Below are 24,260 nucleotides of genomic sequence, written 5' to 3' on the forward strand. Positions count from 1 at the left end.
TACATCAGCATTGATTGTATAGATGAAGAAGTTGATATCTTCTGATATCATCACCGTCATGGGACCAAAATCCTGGAGCTCCCTTTCCAGCAGTACCGTAGGTGTACCTGGGTCAGATGGACTGTAGCAGTTCATGAAGGTGGCTCACCACCATCTTCTCAAGGGCAGTTAGAGATGGGCAGCTAATGCTGACCTAGCAAGTGACACCTACATCCCATAAAAGAATAGTTGTTAAAAAATCGGTCTATATTCTTCAGACCTTCTACACAGCCTAATTTCAATGGACATTTCACCATAGAAACTTAGACTGAAGGAAGGAGCAATTATAATGTTGCAATGAAACTTGAATCCTAAACAAAGATTTTGTCATGGAGCAAGATTGGTAGATAGGAAGCTGTTTTCTTTGACCGATGCTGAAATTATAACAAACATATTTCAAGGAAGTAGAATGTTGATTTCTCAAATAATATTGAGCATCAGGTATATCTTCAATTCAGGAGCAAAACAGTCCCCAAGGAGACTATTATATTTAATGACAACAAACAAATCACAGGGCCAGACTCTTGACAAAATTTGTATTTGTATCCCTAGGACCATTTTTGCACATGGACAGCATTATGTTATTTTTTCCAAAGCGTTATTCTGTTAAAGTCTTAGAAACTCTATATTTAAAGAAGTGCTGTTACAATGAGGATACTAATTTGACTGCAAATATTTTATGGGTTTCGGCTAGTTTATCAATAATTAACAATTTCACTTGAGGTCACAGATTGAAAATTAAAAAGTATTCATACAAGTGTGCTCAAGAGTGCTTCTCTTGAGTGTGGGAACTAAAGCATATTGTAGGGAGATTTCTTCTGTGCATTATGTGTTGCAAAATCTTTGTAAGTAGTTTGGGATTTGCTTATACCTTATGTAAATACTGGAATATAGTGGAGGAAACTTGTGTGTGTAACTGTGCAGTACCTAACCTGAGGGTGCTCGTTGCTGGTATTTAGCGCTCAAAATTTAAAATGCTTTATTTCCCAGCACTGGTGGTCAGCTAGGGTATCAACAATATTAATGAGCACTATCGTTAGCCTAGCTGGCCAATCACAAATTTTTCAATTTTCCTGTGCAGCTGAAATAAGTTCACACTATAAAGTTTCCTCTTAGTTTTTTTAGAATCATCCATCTGTTGCACAGTTAGTGTAATAATTCTTACTGCAGCACAGTAACACAATTGTATTTGACATAGTAATGGGTTTAAGGGTATCTCCAGTTGAGGTTAGTGGTAGTGTTTTTTTCTCTTCATGATAATTTGCAAAATACATGATTTTTTAAGAGAGTGTGCCTTCTCAGCAATTAGAACCAAAAGAAATGTGATTAACCCCAGTATTCCTTTTGACCTTCTGATAAATTGGAAACATCCAATCCAACAATTTATTCAGAAGCTACCCTCAATAGAATTAGGACCATAATTTTACAATGTATCTCTGATTGGTGCTTATGCCTGCAGAATCACTCTGTTGGGCTTCGTCAAATCACTCCTTTAGGCCTAACTTGCACAACTGTGGTCAGGAACCCCATTTCCCCTTCCAAACTTGTGGTGATGAGGAGTTGGGAGGAATCTTATTTTGACGCTGTGTTTACTGATGTTCCACTTGAGATTTTGAAAGGACTGCCATCAAGCATCAATTAGGTTGGGCGATGCTGTCTCAAGGCATAAACTCTGATATATAATTCCAGTGTGCATTCAGGTTGATTGTGTGAAGAGAAAAGGAATAAAGATTCTGATGTAGAGTTTAAGGTTTGAGAGCTAGGAGAGGTAGCCAAAAACTTGTCAGGAAAGAAGGATTTTGAGAGAGTTTGTAAAAGTGGAGAGCTTAATGGAGCTGTTTAGAGAGAATCCCAGAAAATGGATTGAAGTAACTGAAATCCTGTCATCATTGGCAGGGCATTGGAAGAACATGCACGTATGTCAGAGTTTGAGGACTGGTGGTATTAGAGAAGGAGCAAGTGTAAGTTAGTATGTGGCAGTAAAAGGATTTGACAATTTTGACAAGAAATTTAAATTCACTGTTTTTGTGGATAGAGAATGAGAGTAGATCAGTGAAAGAGGAGGTGTTGGGCGTGGGTTAAAATGCAAGATTCCTGAGTTTTGTTGGAGTTTATGTAGGGTAGTAGGTGGGAGGCTGCCAAGTAAGATGTTGTAAAAAAAAATTAAATTTGGAGATTACAAATGGGCTAATGCTGCTGCTAAAATAATGAGAAGCATTTCTATGCATGTCATACATTATGATTTAGGGTTATAATATTAAACACATATTTAATAGTGGATATATGAATTATTTTGAAGTCTATATTTATTAGAAGGGATTCGAGTGATATAAACTTTGTGTCTCATATTTGTCAGGTGTTTATTATTTATTTGTTTATTTTGTACGATTTCTGTAGAGACCAACAAACTGAGAACCAAATTTACCCAATGGATGAGATTTCACTTTTTCTCCTTCAAAGCTAAGAACAATTTCAGATAGAATTGCAGCTCCTTTTCCTTCGAAGATTTGGCCACTGAGCCTCATCTGAAAGTAGCTCTGAACCAACCAGAGTTCCACGGGCACAGTCTTCACCAAAATGGTGCACTTCTGCAGGACTTCCTCAGTTGTGTTCACAACAGTCTTGATGGCGTGGATCCACCATGAACACCTTTATCCAAACCCCTCAGTAACATCTCTGACCAGCACCAACCATACTGTGCACAATTAGTTCCTTTCAAATAAATGAAGCAGTGGCAGTAATCTTATTTTCCTTTATCCCCACACCCAGATCCAGCTTTTGTCTTCCTTCAGTTTTTCTGCTCTGCACCACTGGTCATCTGAGCTAAGATGGCTCTGTGTCTTTTATTTAGTTTCGACCAGTTTCTGTTTTAGTTTCACTAGAAACTTGAAGGTTCAGTTTTCCTTTCAGTTAGGGTCTGACCCAAAAAATACAAACTTTTAAATCAGGGTCAGTGCACCTGACAGAACATTCGACAAGTCATCTGTTCAGCCAACAGCTCATACACATTCCCCCACTGGTCCTGCAAACAGTGGATTCAATCACAAAAATCTTTAATGGAATAAATTGCAAGAAAAATATTGGTTTAATGGACGCATTTTAATAAAACACGGGGAATAAAGTTAGGACTATGGAATTACTTAATGTTTTACAAAAAATGTCACCAGAAGAGTTCCATAGTCTTGGTAAAATTTTGTAGGCACTTCACAGGAGATATTTCTGGGGTTATTTTGTCAGATTGCTCTCCTGTGAAGCACTTTGGAATGTTTTCCTATGTTAAAGGCTCTGCATGCATGCAAATAGTTTTTTTGAAAGAAAACATAGTTAAAGATAATTAAAGTTCAATAACAGCCTCGAGTTATAAATTACATTGAGGTTAGTTGTCTTATTAGCCATGTTGGTAATGATAGGGACAGACTTAATCGTTTGAAGATTTTGGATCTGAAGGATAATTGTGATCCTGTGACTAACAATGTAATATCAACCTTTTTTATTTACACAAGTTTTTATTGGCTTATATCCTACAAAGTGTGTTTTATACTTATATTTCTGTATATTGCAGTAATATATTTCATAATATGCTGCACCGCACACTTAAAATTGAAAGGTTAACTTTTTAAATGCATTGCGAACAATGAATAATTTTATAAGTATTGTTTTAATGCAGTTAGAAGATGTATTCTTGCAATGAGTTAGGGAATTTTAGACACTTTGCTAAACAGGAAATGGTGTGATATGCACGTTTCATTTTTCTGTATTTCCTATGGTTATGTTAGGAACATTCATGTTTACATAAACAGTACTACTTTTGAACCTATCATGTGACTTTTTTGCTTCAGCGTAACAGAGAAAAAATGCACTGATGTAGGAAAATGTGTGTTTTTGGCAGGAGAATATCAGTTGGAATTTAGCAAAGCAGTTCAGATCTACATTTATGCCAAGTGAGTCTTCACTGTCTGTTGTTTGTTTGTATTTCATAGTCTTGGGGTGAATATACTTTAATATATTAAATCCATAACTAACCAGAAACTTTCAGAGAAATCATATTATTGGTGCTGTTTATTTCCCCTTCATTTTGTGATATGGAATTAGTTTGTCACAAAATACAAATTTAATAGAAGGAAATCTTAAAGTTAAATCTTTGAAAGATCAGTATCAGTATTGCAGATGTTCATGACTGACAATGAGGGAAGTATAGTTTGCTTATACTGCTGAGGTATTAGTTAAAAATTAGTGGCAACAATTTCTATGGTGCTATAGGTGGCTCCTTAGTGAAGTTTCAGCTATAGCTTTTAGTTGTGCCAGAAATTCTGTTTTTAGATAAGTATATAAAGTGTGCTTGCAAATGGTATTGCAAATGTGTAATTCATTGAATTTTTAATTTGTAATTAACTGGGCGTGGATTTAAATTATTTTATGGTGCACATTTATTTTCAAAGATATTAAGGAACAAAGGCAAGGAAGGAAACTTATTGCAATTTTTATTAATATACTCAAATCATAAATGGATGTGTTTTTACTTTTTCGCAGCATTCATTTTGGATTACATTTTCTCACCAGGCTTTCCTTCACATTTAACTCTTCTCCCTAAGCTGCATAATTTGTAGCTGAAAGGAAAAGCAGGTAGCCAAGGACATCTTCACAACCTTTGCCAAAGCCACTGTGTGGCCAGTTGGTGAAGAATGCTGAAGTATAATCGAAGGTGAAAAGTTTGCCAGTTTTCTTTTCTTTCAATTAAGCACTTGATCACTATCCAGTGGTGCCATCTACTTGCCTTCTGGAGAAGTGTGAAAGCTGATGCCAACTAAAACTGGCGTTTATTGTATCCTTAACTATATTGTATAACCATATTTGCATTCAGTTGCTTCCTGTGCCACAGCAGGGCTTTCTAGTTGATTTTTTCATGAATGTAGACACTCGCTGTTAGTGAAAATGCTATACTTTTCCTAATTATCAATAACGTGGATACACAAACCTTAGGAAACTTCTTTAGCAGCCTACAGCTCCTCTTACTATTCACCGAGAGTTTATTTTTATTATATATTCCATTTTGTATATTATTCTGATTGATTACCCCAATTTAAGAATAAAGGTGATGTGACGTTGCAAACTTTTAATTAATGTTGACTGACTCACTGAGCTCTAAAGCTACAACTGTGCTATATCCCTCTAAATAAGTCAGCACAGGAACATCCATGTTTACTTTTGGAGCCCGTCTGGGAATCTGACCTTTTAAATGTACATGTTTAGAAATTTTATCAATAGAGTTTATCAGGCTTATTTTAAGCTAATTGGTTCTGCCTTATCTTTGGTCACAGTGAATCTGTGTAGAATGGTTACTTAACTGTATTGCTCAGGTATTCCAGGGTAATCATCTTAAAGTTTTTCAACTTTTTAATCTGTAATTATTGTTGAGTTGAAATTTTTTTAATACACCAAAGTTTGATTTGTAGAAAAAATTCTGGTTATTACTGCACTAAATTGCACCCGCAATGTTTTATTTTGCAGTCCAACAGTGCAACATCAGATGCATGAATGGTGGCTCCTGTGCTGAGGATCATTGTATTTGTCAGAAGGGATATGTTGGAACTCACTGTGGACAGCGTAAGTATTGTTACAGATTATTTTTATTATTCCTTAAAATCAGATTTTAAAAATTTGTTTCCTTATTCACATGGGCTGTAATCTTAATTTTGCAAATGTACTTCAAAATAATGCAATAGCAATGTTTTGTTTAAGCAGATGTAGGGGACCCAATCTGACCCTTCTTCCTTCTCCCATTTCCAGAAACAAATTTAAAAAGAAATAATTAAACTGAACTCCTAATTCAATATGCTTCAATGCATATGTGATCAACTACTGTTTGCATTCCCATTACATTTATTTACTTAATTAAAATAGAAAATTATGGAAATACTCAGCAGGTCTGGCAGCTTCTGTAGAGAGAAACAGTTAACGTTTCATCAGAATTGAAGAAAGATAAAACTGTAAGAGTTTTAAGTCGTTGGAAAGTGGGAGAGGTCAGGAAGAACAAAAGGAAAGCTTTGTGATAGAGTGGAGGGCAGGTGAGATTAAATAACAAAAGATTTCATGATACAACAGCCAAAGACAGTGATAATGGGTATAGTACAGAAACAAAAGTTATGTCCAAATGAGGCATGAATGGCTACATAGCAACCATATGAACGCAACATGTTGGGAAAGAAAGAAACAAGACAAGACCAACCCAGCAAAACAAGAAAGAAATTAAAAGAAAACACATAGAACAAAATGAAGGCAGATGTTATGATCTATACCTACTCCTGCTCCTAATTTGTATGTAAAGCTGTTGAACTCTGTGTTGAGTCCAGAAGGCTGCAGAGTGTCGTCAAAGAATATTTCCTCATTTAATTAAATTATCAAAGTCATTTCTGATTTGACATTTTAAGTATCTTAGAAAATACGTTTTAAACTATTTCCTTTGTTCCCATCTAATAAAATATGACATGCTCCTAGGTGTCTGCCATTTTCCTTTGCTGCAAATATACAGCTGAGGGATGTAGAAAAATGCACAGGATGATCTGGATACTGACTTTCTCTGCCCTTAACCTGTGCTGAGTACTTCCCACAATGGTCTGAGTTGGGAACTTGCTGTCTTAGGGGTTCACTTTGACAAAGAGCCAAACTTGTCCAGACTTTCATTGTTTAGCTCATTGTTACACTAAACCTGCTGGGCTCCCAACTTTTAAACAGTTGCTATGTTTCTACTTACTCATCAGTTAGAACATTAACTAAGAAATAGGAGCCAGCAAGAGAGAATCTAACCATCACCCCCTGACATTCAATGGCATTACCATCACTGAATCCTCCACTATCAACATCCTGGGGAGTTACCGTTGACCAGAAACTGAACTGGACTAGCCATGTAAATGCTGTGGCTACAAGAGCAGGTCAGAGGCTAGGAATCCTGTGGTGAGTAACTCACCTCCTGACTCTCCAAAGCCAGACCACCATCCATAAGGCATAAGTCAGGAGTGTGATGGAATACTCTCCACTTGACTGGATAAGTACAGCTCCAACAAGAAGCTCAACACCATCCAGAACAAAGCAGCCCGCTTGATTGGCACCACATCCACAAACATTCACTCCCTCCACTGACAACGCACAGTAGCAGCTGTGGGTACCATCTACAAGATGCACTGCAGGAATTCACCAAGTCTCCTTAGACAGCACCTTCTAAACCCATGACCACTACCATCTAGAAGGACAAGGGCAGCAGATAGATGAGAACACCACCACCTGGAGGTTCCCCTCCAAGTCGCTCACCATCCTGACTTGGAAATATATCGCTGTTCCTTCACTGTCGCTGGGTCAAAATTCTGGAATTTCCTTCCTAACAGCACTGTGGGTATACCTACACCACATGGACTGCAACAGTTCAAGAAGGCAGCTCATCAACACTTTCTCAAGGGCAACTAAGGGTGGACAATAAAAGCTATCCCAGTCAGCGAAGCCCAGATCACATGAATAATAAAAAAAGGGCCATTTGGCTTTTTGAGTCTGCTCTGCATTTCAGCCAGATTGTGGCTGATTTTCTACCTCAATTCCACTTCCTGCACTATCCCCATATCCCTTGATCCCTTGATACTAAAAAATCTGTCAACCTTGGTGTTGAATACACCGAATGATTGAGCATCCACAACTTGCTGGGATAGAGAATTCCAAAGATTCACACCCTTTTGAGTGAAGAAACCTCTCCTCATCTCAGTCTTAAATGACCGACCCCTTATTCTGAAACTGTGGCCTCTAATTCTTGGCTCCTTAGCCAAGGGAAACGTCTTCCCAGAATTTATCCTTTCAAGCCCCTGAAGAATTGTGTCTGTTTCAATGAGATCACTGCTCACCCTTCTAACCTCTAGCGAAGAAAGGAATGGTCTACTCAGTCCCTCCTCTTCGGACAACTCCCTCATCCTAGAATCAATCTAGTGATGGTTGCATTTCTTCTAAGATAAGTTTATCCTTTCTTGGGTAAGGAGGCCAAGACTATATCCAGGTATGATATCACCAAGGCACATATAATTATAGTAAAGACTTCTTTACTTTTGTGCTTCAATCCCTTTGTAATAAAGGCCAACATACCATTTTCTATTTGCATTCTGTACATATTAACTTTCTCTGATTATGTACAAGGATACCCAGGTCCCTCTGTGTATCACTATTTCCTAGTTTTTCACCATTTAAAAAATGTTCTGTTTGTATTTTTCTTCCAAAGTGATAACATTGCGCTACTCCACATTATATTCCATTTGCTATGTTCTTGACCTATATCCCTTTACAACCTCTTTGCATCCTCTTAGCAGCTTAACTTCCCACCTAACTTTGTATTATCAACGTAGAAAAGTTTCATGCATTTAATTTATATTGTATTGGTAGTCTTCTACTTTTAACCTTACATAAGTAAGATTTCAGTTTAACCTGTTGTACAATTTGTAAGCTGCTAAGAATGGGGAAAAAAGTAAACTCAAATACAGAGGGGTCAAAAGTTTTCCTTTCTCCTCTTGCCCCCCTCTTTGCTTGGATGCAATTCCAAAGGCATGAATTGCATTCTAATGACCTTTTTAAATGTCTGAGCCTTCATGGTGAGTGTTAAGCTATTTTACAAGTGCAGGGGCAGGGGTGGTGTGGAGAGTGGGGAGCAGAGGATTTGATCCTTGTCTTAATGCCTACATATGCAGTTCCAACAGAGATGATCTTTTTCCTATCCTAACCCATAGCTGTTGATGCCATTTGTTGTGCCCTACCACAGCATGAATCAGAGCACAAACATTTGACATTTTGGTCCATTTGGCTTAGCTTCTCTCGGAATAAATTTTTTTTTAGTATAGACTTTACTTTGATTATTATCTTCCTGGTTGTCATATTAATGACCTTCCATTTTGTTCTACATAACTAGTAGGAATTGTGCAATAGCACTTGCTCCTTTAACTTTCTTTGATCTCATTGGGAAAACATTAGACTTTCACTGTCAGGGGGCCACTGCTATATACTGCAGAATGTATTGTTAAATGTAAAACTTAGTTGTGCTTTCTGGATTTCCATGTGCATGAAACAACCTCACTTGATGGGACAAGCAAGTGATGTGCTGTCATCCCTTCACTGTTCTATTAATGGGGTGCATGTGACAAGAGATTCTATAACACTTTTACTTCATCCTAGCCCTCCCTTTCTGCATGGAATGCTATTGCCTTCATTTTGAATGTTTCACTCCCTCCTCCACAACTGCTTAAAAATCGAACTCACCATTTGGGAAGCACAAACATAAATCTAAGTACTGTCACTCCTCAGTAGAAGACATAGCGTTAAATCACTGACTCCTTTTATAAATAATTTTCTTCAATAAAAGAAAATTCTGCTTCTTGTAGACTATAAATTTCTGAAGTCTCCTCGCTGATCTATCTTAGGCTGCCTTACCTATCTTATTTGCTCATCTGTCTACATAACTACTACTCTGTCCCTATCTACTGTCCCTTTCTTTACAGAGTTCCCATGACTTACCCACTGCCTCTTCCTAAAATGAACTGCAGGGTCTCGGATGACTCAGCATTATCTTTGGACACAACCTACATATAAGAAATAATATAAGGCAACAATTGTCAACTGAGTTTTCAAGAAGGAAATCATAAACACCTTTCAGAAAACAAACCAAGATGGAAAATGGTAAACAATCAGAGAAACGTTTGATAGACTAATGATTAAGGAAGAATTTTTAAGAATGCCACATAAATATCCAGTGTTTGCTACTATCTGATGTATTTTCCTATGAGGGAATCCACTGACAATCAAAATGGAGATTTGGGGTGATTTCGTGTCACGGGAACATTAATTAGTGGAATTATTAGTGCAAGATCAATGATTTTTATCTATATCAAACAGGTTTGCTGAAGTTTCCTATGAATTGATCTCTCAGATCTATTGTTCATAAAGATTAGTGGAAGAAAATTTATACAGTGGAGGGAGGAGGGGATACGGTGGTAGGGAAAATGAAGAAGCTGGCTTTCAACCAATTTAGATGAATTCGACAAAGTGCATAGTATGCTCATGGACCACTTATGGAAAGAAATAATAAATTGATCTGAAACAGTGCCTCTTACATATACTTGGAGATATTAACAGAGCAACAGAAACATTGCTTATTGGAAATGGTTGCTCGTGCAATAAAAAGGGAGACTACTTTGGCTTGATGATGAAATTTCTTGTCCTCTGTTATACCTCCAGTATTTTTGTACCAGTGACTGTGCAACAGTTGCAGGTTGTAGCTCAAATGTCACAACTATCATTACCTTCAACTGTTGTAATTGGAGAGAGTGAACCCAGTCCTGTTTTAATCTCCAGTATTATGTTTTCAGATGCATGATACTATGTTGTGCATTGCAGTTTATCTGCAATTAAAAAAATATGGTTGATTGCTCTCTGAGCTCAGTTGTATGAAACCACCACAAAAAAGTCTAATAAGAATAAAACTGGATGGACCACCTGGCAATGACCTGGACAGCAGCCATGACAAAGGCACAACCAGCCCAGCCGACCTTGCAAAGTCCTCCTTGTTAACGTCTGGGGATTTTGTGCCAAAATTGGGAGAACTAGCCCCCAGATTAGTCAAGCAACAGTCTGACATAGTCATACTCAGGCAATCATACCTTTCGCCAATGTCCCAGACTCTGTCATCGCCATCATCACTATCATCACTATCATCACTGAGATGAGGAGAAATTTCTTCACCCAGAGACTGGTGAGCCTGTGGAATTCACTACCACAGAAAGTAGTTGAGGCCAAAACATGGTATGTTTTCAAGAATGTGTTAGATATAGCTCTTGGGGTGAAAGGGATCAAAGGAAATAGGGAGAAAGCGGGAGCAGGCTATTGAGTTGGATGATCAGCCGTGATCATAATGAATGGTGGAGCAGGCTCAAAGGGCTGAATGGCCTATTCCTCCTATTTTCTATGTTCTATCCCTGGGTATGTCCTGTTTTTATTGATAGGACAGACCCCATCAGAGATGGCGGCTAGGTGATACATGTTTGAGAGGGAGTGGCCCTGCCAATCCCCAGCATTGACTGCAGACTGCATGATGTCTTATGGCACCAGATCAAACATAGGTAAGAAAACCACCTTCTGATTACCACCTACTGACCTCTTTCAACTGATGAATCAGTACTTCTCTGCTGAACACTATTTGGAGGAAATGCTAAGGATACCAAAGGCACAGAATGTACTCTGGCTGAGGGCCTTCAATATCTATCACCAAGAGTGGCTTCTTAGCGCCACTCCTGATTGAGCTGGCTGAATCCTGAAGCTCATAGCTGCCAGATTGGACCTGTGGCAAGTGGTGAGAGAACTAACATGAGGGAAAAGCCTACTTCATCTCATTCTCACCAACCTACCGGTTATAGAATCATAGAATGCTTACAGCACGGAGGAAGCCATTCCACCCATCATGTCCATGCAGGGTCTCTGTTAGAACAACTCACCTAGTCCCACCCCCCCCGCCTTTTCTCCATAGACTTGCACTTTTTTTCTCTTCATGTAGTTGTCCAAATATCTTTTGAAAAGCACAATTGAATCTGTCTCCACATTGTCAGGCAGTACATTTCAGATTCTAACATCTTGCTACATTTTTTAGAAAAAGCTTTTCCTGAAATCGCCATTGCTTCTTTTGCCAATCGTCTTAAATTGGTGCCCTCTGAATCTTGATCCTTCTGCAATGGGAACAGTATATCCCTATCCACTCTGTCTAGATCCCTCATGATTTTGAACATCTCTATCAAACCTCCTTAATTCTTTCAAGGAGAAGAGCCCACATTTCTCCAATCTACCCATGTAAGTGAAGCTTCTCAATTTTGGAACAATTCTCGTGAAACTTTTCTGCACCGTCTCTAATGCCTTCAGATCCTTCTGAAAGTATGCCCAGATGTGGGCATACTACTCCAGTTGAGGCTAAACCAGTGTTTTATACAACTTTATCATAATTTCCTTCGATACTTCATGCCCCCACATATAAAACTTTATCCTGTATGCTTTATCAACCACTTTCTCAACCTGCCCTGTCATCTTCATTGATTTCACGGAATCACAGAATCATTACAGTGCAGAAGGAGGCTATTGTCTCTGCACTGACTCTCCAAAAGAGCATTACGACTTTGTGTCATTCTCCTGCCATTTCCCCATAACCCTGCACATTGTTTCTATTCAAATAATCATCCAATGCTTTCTTAAATGCTTGATTGAACCTGCATCCACCACACTTCCAGGCAGGCAGTGTATTCCAGACTTGAACCACTCACTGAGTGAAAAAGTTTTTTCTGACATCATATTTGCTTCTTTGGAAAATTGCTTTAAATCTGTGCCCTCTTGTTCTTGACCCTTTTACAAGCGGGAATAGTTTCTCCCTATCTACTCTATCCAGCCCCCTCGTGATTTTGAACACCTCTATCAAATCTCCTCTTAGCCTCTTCCTCTCCAAGGAGAACAGTCCCAACCTCTTCAATCTATCTTCATAACTGAAGTTTCTCATCCCTGGAACCATTTTTGTAAACCATTTCTGCACTCTCTCCAATGTGTTCACATCCTTCCTATAGTGTGGTGCCCAGAACTGTGTGCAGTATTCCAGCTGAGGTCTAACTAGTGTTTGATATAAGCACAGCATAATCTCCCTGCTCTTATACTCTATGCCCCTTTTAATAAAACCTAGGATACTGTATGCTTTCTTAACTACTCTCTCCACCTGTCCTGCCACCTTCAATGATCTATGCATATATACACACAGGTCCCTCTGCTCCCGCACCCCCTTAAGAATTGTATCCATTACTTTATATTGTCTCTCCATGTTCTTCCTAGCAAATGCATCACTTCACACTTCTGTGCATTGAACTCCATCTGCCACCTATCTGCCCACTCCACCAACTTGTTTATGTTCTTTTGAAGTTCTATACTGTCCTCCTCACAGTTTACAATGTTCCCAAGTTTCGTATCATTTGCAAACTTTGAAACTGTCTCCTGCACACCAAGAGCTAGATCATTAATATATATATCAGGAAAAGCAAGGGTCCCAATACCAACCCGCTCCACTTCAAACCTTCCTCCAGCCCGAAAATATCCATTCACCATTATCCTCTGTTTCCTATTACTCAGCCAATTTTGTATCCATGTTGCTACTGTCCCTTTTATTCTATGAGCTATAACTTTTCTCACAAGTCTGTTGTGTGGCATTGTATCAAATGCCTTTTGGAACTCCATGTACACCACATCAACAGCATTACCCTCATCAACCCTCTTTGTTATCTCTTCAAAAAAACTCCATAAACACTATTTTCCCTTTAGAAATTTTTGCTGGTTCTTCCTTATCAACCCACATTTTTCTATATGACTATTAATTCTATCCCAAATAATTGTTTCTAGAATCTTGCCCACCACTGAAGTTAAACTGACTGGTCAGTTGCTGGGCTTATCCTTACAACCTTGTTTAAACAAGGATGTAATGTTTGTAATTTTCCAGTCCTCTGGCACCTCCTCTGAATCTAGAGAAGACTGAGATTATGACCAGTGCCCTTGCAATTTCCTCTATTACTTCCTTCGATATCCTTGGATGCATCTCGTCCGGTCCCGATGTCTTGTCGATTTTTAAGTACCCACAATTTATTCAACACTTCCTCCTTATCAATTTTGAACTCTTCTGGTGACAGAGTTTCCTCCTCTGTTACCGTGGCCTTGGTAGCATCTGCTTCCTTGGTAAAGACAGATGCGAAGTATTCATTTAACGCCTCAGCCATGCCCCCTGTCTCCATATGTAATTCCCTTTTTTGGTACCTATTCTTCCCTACTCCTCCAACCACCCTGTGGCTGCCAGTCTTTTTTCATAACCCCTCTGTGCTTCTCTTATTTGCCTTTTTCCCTTCCCTCTGAACCTTCAGTATTCAGCTTTGTTCTCAATTGTATTTTCTACCTAACACCTGTCATTAGCACACTTTTTCATCCAGGGAGCTCTGGATTTGGTTGTCCTACCTTTCCCTTTTGAGGGAATATACTTTGACTGTGCCCAAACCATTTCTTCTTTGAAGATAGCCAACCCTTGGTTCCAGTCTAACTGGCCCAGCTCTGTTCTTGCCCCATTGAAGTCTTTTCCTTGGCCGCCACCCCCCCCCGCCCCCCCGTTAATTATTCTTACTCTTGATTGCCCATTGTCCTTTTCTACTGTCATCCTAAACCATAGGATACAATGATCACTGTCTACTAAATGTTCCCCCGCTGACACTTGATCTACTTGGCCCACCTCATTTCCAAGAACCAGGTCCAACAGTGCATCCATTCTTGTTGGACATTCACACAATGCTGTAGAAAATTCTCCTGAATACAAGCTAGGGACTCTTGCCCCTCTCTGCCCTTTACACTACCACTGCCCCAGTCTATACTCAGGTAATTAAAGTTCCCCATTATAACTATTCTATAATGCCTGCATCTCTCTTTTTAATTTCCCTGCAGATTTGTTCCTCTACATCGTTCCCACTAGTTGGCAGTCTACAGACTACACCAAGCAATGTAATTGCACCTTTTTTGTTTGTTAGCTGTAGCCAAATTCATTCTGTCCTTGAACCCTCTGGGACACCCCCTTTCTCCAGCATTGCATTGCAATGCTGTCCTTAACCAGTACTGTCACCCCTCCTCCTTTACTTTTCTTATCTTTTCTGAACACTTTATGCCCAGGAATGCTTAAGACCCATTCCTGCCCTTCCTCGAGCCAGATCTTTGTTATTTCCACAACATCATATTTCCACATGGCAATCTGCGCATGTACCTCCCCAATCTTATTTACTATACTCCATGCATTCACATACATGCACAGTAACCCTGATTTAGACTTCATGAATTTCTCCCTTACTCTGACTCCGCCTATTAACTTACTATTCTCTATACTAGTGCTATCTGTCTCTCCCAGTATTTCGTGCGCCTTGGTATTATTCTCTCAATATTCTGAAACCCAGAGCTCAAGATTCTGCAGCTGGCAGAAATTCCTGCACATGTGGTCATCTAGGACACCAGTAGCATTCATGACTTCCCACGTATTACAGGGCACACATTCCACTCAACCGAGCTGACCTGCCATGTCTTAACTTTATTTTACTTTGGTTTATTTATATTACTAACTTTATTATACTGGCCGTGGCCTCCCTTATTCCTGGCATTTCTCACTTAAATGCAAGTATAGTTACTTTTTGAAAAATAATGCGCTTTTCTAATTTGCAGCAATTTAAAGATAGTCCCTAACAGCAGTTTCTTACCAACCAATGAACTTCGGCTTTCCTGTGATGTCACTATTAGTTTTCTCTCGCCCTCCTTTCAAACTCAGAGCAGGCCAGTTCCCTAGCAGCTGACTGGTCCCGCTGCCCCTCCGACTCCTGGGTAAGTGGTGTAGGCCTCAAATCTCGGTCCTGATTTATACTCTCCCGCACCGGGTTGCTTCCTCGCAGGTTCGCCACCTCTCCAACTCCCAGTCAAGTTTGTCCTGTATAGCCCCAGGTCCCCCCTACTTCTGCACGCCTTTAGAATTTCAGCCTTCATATTATATTACCTCCTTGTTTTTCCTGCCGACATGACTCACTTCACTCTCCTCTGTATTAAATTTCATTTGCCATTTGCCTGCCCATGCCACCAGCCTGTCTGTGAAGTTTATTACTATCTTCTTCACAGTTAACAGTAGTTCCAAGTTGTGTCATTCACCAACTTTGAAGTTGTGCTCTATATGCCCAAGTGTATGTCGTTAATATAATATTAGAAACAGCAGGAGGCCTAACACTGATCCCTGGGGAACCCCACTATATAGCTTTCCCCAATCCGAAAAGCAACCATATACCACTACCATCCTGTCACTCAACCAATTTTGTATCCATGCTGCTACTGTCCCTTTTATTTCATGAGCTCTAACTTTGCTGACAAGCCTGTTATGTGACACTTTATCACATGCGTTTTTGAAGTCTATGCAAACCACATCAACTGTATTACCCTCATCTCTCCTTTTTGTTACTTCATGAAAAACTGAAACAAGTTAATTAAAGGCGATTTTCCCTTAATCTGTGCAGGGTTTTGTTAATTAATCCACATTTGTCCAAGTGCCAGTTACTTTTGTCCTGAATTATTTTTTCCTAATACCTTTTCCATCACTGAAGTTAAACTAGTTGGCCTGTTATTACTGGGCTTATCCTTACACCCTTTTTTGATCAAGGTATCGCATTAGCAATTCTCCAGTCCTTTGGCACCACCTTTGTATCTAAGGAGGATTGGAAAATTATGGCCAGTGCATCCACAACATCCATCCTTACTTCCCTCAGTATCCTTGGATGCATTTCCTCATATCCAGGTGATTTGCCAACTTTAAGTAGAGGCCATTTTGCACATGCTTCTGTCCATGACATTATTGGCAGGAACAATTACCCCATGAGATGGAGATGACGTTTTGTTTTCACAGAGGACACCTCCACTGTGTTGTGTGTCACTGCAACCCTGCTAAATGAGAGGTATTCAGAACATACCTAGCAGCTCAAAACCAGGCATCCATGAGGTGAGGGGGCCATCTGCAACAGCAGCATTGTATTCAATTATAATCTGTATATCATCACCCAACAAATCCCTCACTCTACCTATATGAACAAATTGGAGGAATAGCTCTGGTCTAATGAGGAGTGTAGAAGAGCATGACAGGAGCAGCACCAATTGCTTCTAAAGATGAGATGCCAATGTAGTGAAGTTACAACACAGGATGACATACATACTAAAGAATGGCAGCAACATGCTATGGATAGAGTTAAGTGATTCCAGGAATCAGATCAAAGCTCCTGCCACATTCAGTTGTGAATAGTGGTGGACAGTCAAACAACTAATGGAAGTAGGAGGCATTTGTGTGGCACGAATGTTACTTGCTACTTGTCAGCCCAAGTCTGGATGTTGTCCAGGTCTTGCTGCATTTGGATATGGACTGCTTCAGTATCTGAGGGGTCACAATGGTGCTGAACATTGTGCAATCATCAGCAAACATCCCCACTTCTGACCTTATGATGGAAGGAAGGTCATTGATGAAGCAGCTGAAGATGGTTAGGCTGAGGACACTACCCAGAGGAACTCCTGCAGTAATGTCCTGGAGCTGAGGTGACTGACTTCCAATAACCAGAACCTTTTCAGCCGGAATGACTGAATGCAGTTCCCTCTTGGTCTTCTGAGGTCTGTACCATTGCAGGTATGAGTGTTTAGCCAATTTGATTGACTCTACGTGACATCAAGAAATGGCTGAGTGCGCTGGTACAGCAACGGTAATGGGCTCTGACAACATCTGGCCACAGTGCTGAAGACTTGTGCTCCAGAACTAGTAGTGCATTTAGGCAAACTGTTTCAGTGCAGTTTCAACACTGACATCTGCCTGACAATGTGGAAAATTGGTATATCTCCTCGAGAAAAATCAGGAAACTATCCCACCTAGCAGAAAGTTGATTTCGATACAGATAGAAATCAAATGACTAATGTTACCTTGTACATTTCATGCCAGGTGACTTAGGTTAAAATTATCTCCCCAATAATGATCTTTGGTTGGTATATGGCACTGATTTGACTTTGGCCTTCTGTATCATCCATAAGAGATAGCGTGTAAAATTAAAGCGCATGGCATTGGGGGTAGTGTATTGAGATGAATAGAAAACTGGTTGGCAGACAGGAAACAAAGAGTAGGAATAAACGGGTCTTTTTCCGAATGGCAGGCAGTGACTAGTGGGGTACCGCAGGGATCGGTGCTGGGACCCCAGTTATTAACAATATATATTAATGATTTAGATGAGGGAATTAAATGTAATATCTCCAAATTTGCAGATGACACAAAGCTGGGTGGGAGGGTGAGCTATGAGGAGGATGCAGAGATGCTTCAATGTGATTTGGACAAGCTGAGTGAGTGGGCAAATGCATGGCAGATACTGTATAATGTGGATAAATGTGAGGTTATCCATTTTGGTAGCAAAAACAGGAAGTCATCTGAATGGCTATAAATTGAGAGAGGGGAATGTGCAACGAGACCTGGGTGTCCTTGGACACCAGTCGCTGAAGGTAAGCATGCAGGTGCAGCAGGCAGTAAAGAAGGCAAATGGTATGTTGACCTTCATAGGCAGAGGATTCGAGTACAGGAACAGAGATGTCTTGCTGCAATTGTACAGGGCCTTGGTGAGACCACACCTGGAATATTGTGTGCAGTTTTGGTCTCCTTATCAAAGGAAGGATGTACTTGCTGTAGAAGGAGTGCAGCGAAGGTTTACCCGACTGATTCCTGGAATGGTGGGACTGACATATGAGGAGAGATTGAGTCGATTAGGATTATATTTGCTGGAGTTCAGAAGAATGAGGAGGGATCTCATAGAAACTTACAAAATTCTAACAGGACTAGACAGAGTGCAGATGCAGGAAGGATATACCCGATGGTAGGGGAGTCCAGAACCAGGGGTCACAGTCTGAGGATATGGGGTAGACCATTTAGGACTGAGATGAGGAGAAATTTCTTCAGAGAGTGGTGAGCCTGTGGAATTCGTTACCACAGAAAGTAGTTGAGACTAAAACATTGTATGCTTTCAAGAAGGAGTTAGATATAACTCTTGGGACGAAAGGGATCAAAGGGTATGGGGAGAAAGCGGGAGCAGCTATTGAGTTGAATGATCAGCCATGATCATAATGAATGGCAGAGCAGGCTCAAAGGGCCGAATGGCCTACTCCTCCTAGTTTCTATGTTTCTATATGTGCACAGTGGATGACACACAGGAATATCTTTATATAAAAAAAGGCAGCAACAACACAACAGGTATCATCTTTCCGTATCCTGTTTCTCCACTTTTTAAAAATTGAGATTGCAACTGTTCTGCAATAAGTAATCAGACATAACTTGAATGTAGGTGCATATAGTACTCTGGTTAATTGGAATAAACCAGTGGTTTTTTTTAAAAAAAAGTCTCTTGGTGCTGGTGGGAATCACAGCCAAAAGCAGAGCAGCTGCTCACAGAGGTCTTCAAATCATCTTCAGGCATTTGACAATTCAGTTATTACTTTATTGGAGTACCTCAACCTCCTTAGACAGTATTCCTCAAACCTCCTTAGACACTTGTTCTCAGTTGGTCCTTTATGTGACATTCTGACCTGCGAACTGAGTTCAGTTCCCATATTTGTTCACAGCTTGGATATACTCTTTGGAAGGGTATTTCCATCTCACCTCTGAAGTTATTGTTAATTCATAGTGATCTGCAGCATGCACTGCGTGCATTCTGCAGTAGCATGCACAGCTGAAAGGAATTTCTTGATTGTCATTGCTGCAGCAGATGGAAAGTGAATGACTGGACTGAACTGAAGCATTCCAGCTGTTTTGTGCAAAGATTTGCAGTTTCTGTTCTGATGCTGAGTGAAACGTGATCAATAATTTCTGCCCTTGCATGGTACGAGGTTAACTCTCTCTTTTAGACAACTCATCCAAAAATCCTGGCACAAAATAGTAATCTGAACTGCCCACAGGATCTGTCTGAAAAGGGAGGTAAAAGTTGATAGACTTCAGGAAACCTGCTCCTTTGGATTTCGTTACTGATGCCAAAACAGCTTTCTGCAAAGGAAGATGACTTGTGTCTTAAATCAGTTTAATGGAAAGTTCTTAACACACTGTTTTAATATCTAGTATCAATCCTTAGTGTTTGATTTTATTTCCCATTAGCAGAGTATGGCCCTGGGAGGCATAATAATAATAAGGTTTCTCACTTTATGCTTCGACATGCAAGAAATTAGTTTGTTGATCTGTCTATAAAATATGCTTGCCACCAATTTGCATAATAAGTAATCAAAAACTTGCTAAGTACAGGATTTAAATGGGCTAATGTTGGACTAGTCCTGTCTGCCCAGCCACAAATATACATCTTTAGCAAAATAACTTCATTATAATTAATAATTGTGCACATTAGGCATGTTGTATGTGATTTCATATTGAAGTGCATTTTCTGAGGGTTACAATGAATGATCAATTTGTTGCATTACTCTGCTCATAATCTTAAACTATTATGTTGAATGTATTGTGCTGTTAAGAATTATACTTTCATATTATAACTGGTCCAGTGAGTACTGAACACTGCAATATGTAAATCAGTAAAAGTAATTCAGTTTTGTCAGGTTTTTGCATGCTGTACATTATCCATGACCAGAAAATACAGGGCCAGTTGTGCATTTATTTCCTTGATTAAAGCTGCCTTTGTGTGAAGTTTAAAACTACAAATGTAACACAGCTTTAGCATATTTGGAAAAATATTCAGGACTGATGGACACAAATGCTTAACCTTTTTTGTAAGATTAAACGGATTTTAAATGATTTTGCAAAATTAAATATTTTTCAGCTACCTGTGAGAATGGATGTTTGAACAGTGGAAGATGTGTTGCTCCCAATCGATGTGCCTGTACATATGGATTTACAGGAGCACAGTGTGAAAGAGGTAAGGCGATTGGTGCAATAACAGATTCTAAACTTGACTGATTCCTGGGATGAAGGGGTTAGCTTATGAGGAAAGGTTAAGCAGGTTTGGTCTATACCTGCTGGAGTTTAGAATGGAGGAATGATCTTATTGAAACATATATGATTCTCAGGTGGCTTGACAGTGTGTATGCTGAGAGGATGTTCCCCTTGTGGGGGAGTCTAGAACTAGGGGACACAGTTTTAAAAACTAGGGATCTCCAACTTAAGACTAAGATGAAGAGAATTTATTTCTCTTGAGAATCATTACCCTGGAATTCTCTTCCCCAGGGAGCAATGAGATTTGGTCACTGAATATATTCAAGGTAGAGTTAGATTTTTGATTGACAAGGGAGTTGAGGGTTATGAGGGGACAGGCAGGAAAGTGGAATTGAAACCACAATCAGATTAGCCATGATATTATCGAATGGCAGAACAGGCTTGAGGGGCCAAATGGCCTACTCCTCATTCTTCTGTTCTTGTGCTCATAGTCAGAGTACTATCTTAACATAAGATCTATTTCCCGTTTTATTTGTTGTTGCCTTGTAGTTGTCAGCAATTGTACTGTTTACCTATTTTGGTTTTTACGATCCTGGTTACCACCGTACTAAAAACATATTGTAGCTACTGAAAGATACAAAAGGGAATGATTTAGGGGATGGAAGGATTTGAATATGAAGAGTGATTATGTACATTGAAACAGAACACTGAAGGCTGATATGATGGCTGATTTTAGGATTCTAAAGCGGATAGTTAGTGCAGACCATATCAAGCTATTTCATCTTGCCCAGAACAACTTGTGTTTCAAAGAGGTAAATTCAAACCCTAATCTGTGGAAGTAATATCTCAGTGATAAAGTGGTCAATCTCAGGGTGATGGTGGAAGCAGTTTGTATTGAATTAAATGCAAATTAGATATTTGGGAAACAGTACATGAATAATTTGAGACACACTATGGTAAGTGTATTATTTTTTGGGAGAAACAGGTGAATTTTGATTTCCAAAGTACTCAACTACTAGGTTTTCTGCTTTTCATGCCTGGGCCTGCTGTTACAGATTGGATAGAGTTTGATTGTTATGATTAGTTAACTCCAGTTTTGTTGTACCATGCAACTGTCAGGATGGTAGTAGACAAATTAGGTAGATCTTGACCATTTTTCGTTGAATCTTATAGTACAAAAGGCTTGTCATTCCTGTGCCAACTCTTTGAAAGAAGTTTGCCCTGCATGCTGATCCTTTTTCCTGCAAGCTGGTCATCTAGTATAGGATTGCCTTTTGAAATTTCCACTGGAATTTGGTGCAGTACCGAAACAACTCTTATCAAAGTCACATATCCTATATGACTAACAAAGACAAACTATCACCCCCCCACCCTTCCCCATCCTTCTTGACCTGTCTACAGCCTGTTGATCCAATGCCTATCCGTTATTGTCCAGCTGGATGGGGCTGCACTCGCCCTGTTCCATTCTTATGAATCTAATCATAGCCAGAGAATCACCATCGATATCATCTCTTTCCGTTTCCTCACAGTTACCTCTGGTGTCCCCAAAAGATCTATACTTGGCAGCCTTCTATTTTTTATCTATGTGCTGCCCCTTGGTGACGTCATCTAAAAACATGTCAGTTTCTACATATACACTGACAGAATCAGCTCCATCTCAGATTCACCTCTCCGGACTCCTCCATGGTCTCTAAATTGTCAGAATGCTTATTCAACATCCAGTACTGGATGTGCAGAAATTTCCTCCAGCTAAGTTTCAGAAGATTGTAGCCATTATCTTTGGACTCTGCCACCAATTCTGTTTCCTCATCACTGCTTCCATATCTCTCCCTAACAACAGTCTGAGGCTGAACCAGATTATTTGCAACCCTCGTGCCATATTTGCTTTCAACCACACATTGTGCTGTCACTAAGACTGTCTATTTCCACCTCCGTAACATTGCCCGTCTCTCAAATCCCTCCATCGCCTGGTTCCTCCCTATCTTTATAATCTCCTTCAGCCCTACAACCCTCTGAGATACCTGTACTCCTCTAGTTCAAGCTTCTAGGCATCACCCAGTTATAATCGCTGTACCATTGGTGGCCGTTCTTCAGCTGCCTAGCCGTAAGCTCTGGAATTCGCTCCCTAAACCTACCTTCCTCTCTACTTCTATTTTCTCCAAGCTTTTGGTCATCTGCCTTAATATCTCCTTATGTAACTCAGTGTATTATTTTTACAATGCTTCTGTGAAGTGACTTTGAATGTTTTATTATGTTAAAGCTGCTTTATAAATACAAGTTGTTATTATGCAATAAGCCTAATGGCAGAAATTGTCAATTTATTAATATATTTTCAGATGTGGTAATGTATGTGTGAGCAACTGTATAAGAAGTTTGAGTGTTCTCAATTTTGATAATTCTTTAATTAGGAAACAGCATCTAATGAACCTAAAATAAGCAGTACTTAACCACAAGTATAAGGATGATTTGACTTCCTTTTTTGGGCTGTGTGATGATAAAAAAACAAGACAGGCCTGTCTTAAATTCAGCCCAAATCTTGGATAAATTAATCATAAAGGTGCCAACAGTCTGGCATAGGTTATATTTATAATACCAAATTCAGTTCTGCATCAATAAAAGCAAAATACTGCAGATGCTGGAAATCTGAAATAAAAACAGAGAATGCTGGAAAAACTCAGCAGGCCTGGCAGCATCTGTGGAGAGAGAAACAGAGTTAACATTTCGAGTCCATATGCCTCTTCTTCAGAGCTGAAGAGTCAATTGGACTCAAATGTTAACTCTGTTTCTTCTCTCCACAGATACTGCCAGACCTGCTGAGTTTTTTTCAGCATTTTCTGTTTTTCTGTCCTGAGTTTGTTTCATTGACTAGCCTGGAAATTATAGCGTGATATATTAACATGTGAATGTTTTATATGATTTTATGTTGAACTACATTTCCATTTAAGTACACATGTTGGTCTGTTTATTTTGAAGTGGTTAATGTCTTTTTTAAATTAGCTGTTAAAGTATCACTATTATTTCAAGCTATTATAATAGAATTACCACTTTTGGGCTAATATCTAAAAAAGATATAACTTTTCACTTTTTCCATTCTATCCAACGAGCGGACAGATGACTTGCTCCAAAGTCTCTGAGAATGCTGCCCAATACCTGAGCATGTCATGCATTCCAGGACATGAAAATATCTGGAGTGATGGATGACTGATTGATTGTTTCTCCCACAATGGGACAGTAATTGATCTTTGCTTCCAATGACTCCATGAGTGCAGTGCCTTCTTACATAAGAGCTGTATCCTATGTGGAACTATTTAAATTCTGTTTAGCATTGCCAATTAGAAGTGACATAGTTAAAACATTTTGTTTTTCAAAAAGTGTCTAATGAATGATTTGAAGTATGTAAGTATGTTTTTTGAATGTATGTTTTGTGGTAAATTGCTGACCTTATCAAGGTGATTTGTGCCAATGGTGGGAGTTGGAACACCTTCCTGACAATAACATCAACTACTTCTATGTCTGATTTAACAACCTACCTCAAAATAGACCTTAATCCTAATTTTAGAAGAGTACACCTTATTTCATCAGTGTTACTACTTTTCACAACAGTTATTTTTATGACCAGTATATACTCCTGTGAGGTTGTATTTCCAACTTACTTTTGTACAAAAATGATAAAGGTGTTCTAAATTTT

At 39.3% G+C, this 24,260-nt stretch overlaps 1 protein-coding gene across 1 annotated transcript in view; it reads left to right on the plus strand.

Annotated features, from left to right (window-relative positions):
* LOC121272136 (fibrillin-1-like) overlaps window positions 1-24,260 on the plus strand; it is a 639,088-nt gene that overhangs the window by 12,696 nt on the left and 602,132 nt on the right. The window contains exons 4-5 of the mRNA XM_041178628.1: window positions 5,548-5,643; window positions 20,460-20,555. Coding sequence (XP_041034562.1) covers window positions 5,548-5,643; window positions 20,460-20,555 — 192 coding nt within the window. The remainder of the gene's footprint in view (window positions 1-5,547; window positions 5,644-20,459; window positions 20,556-24,260) is intronic.

The sequence above is a fragment of the Carcharodon carcharias genome, chromosome 32 (assembly GCF_017639515.1).
Source record: "Carcharodon carcharias isolate sCarCar2 chromosome 32, sCarCar2.pri, whole genome shotgun sequence".
In the NCBI taxonomy this organism is placed as follows: domain Eukaryota; kingdom Metazoa; phylum Chordata; class Chondrichthyes; order Lamniformes; family Lamnidae; genus Carcharodon; species Carcharodon carcharias.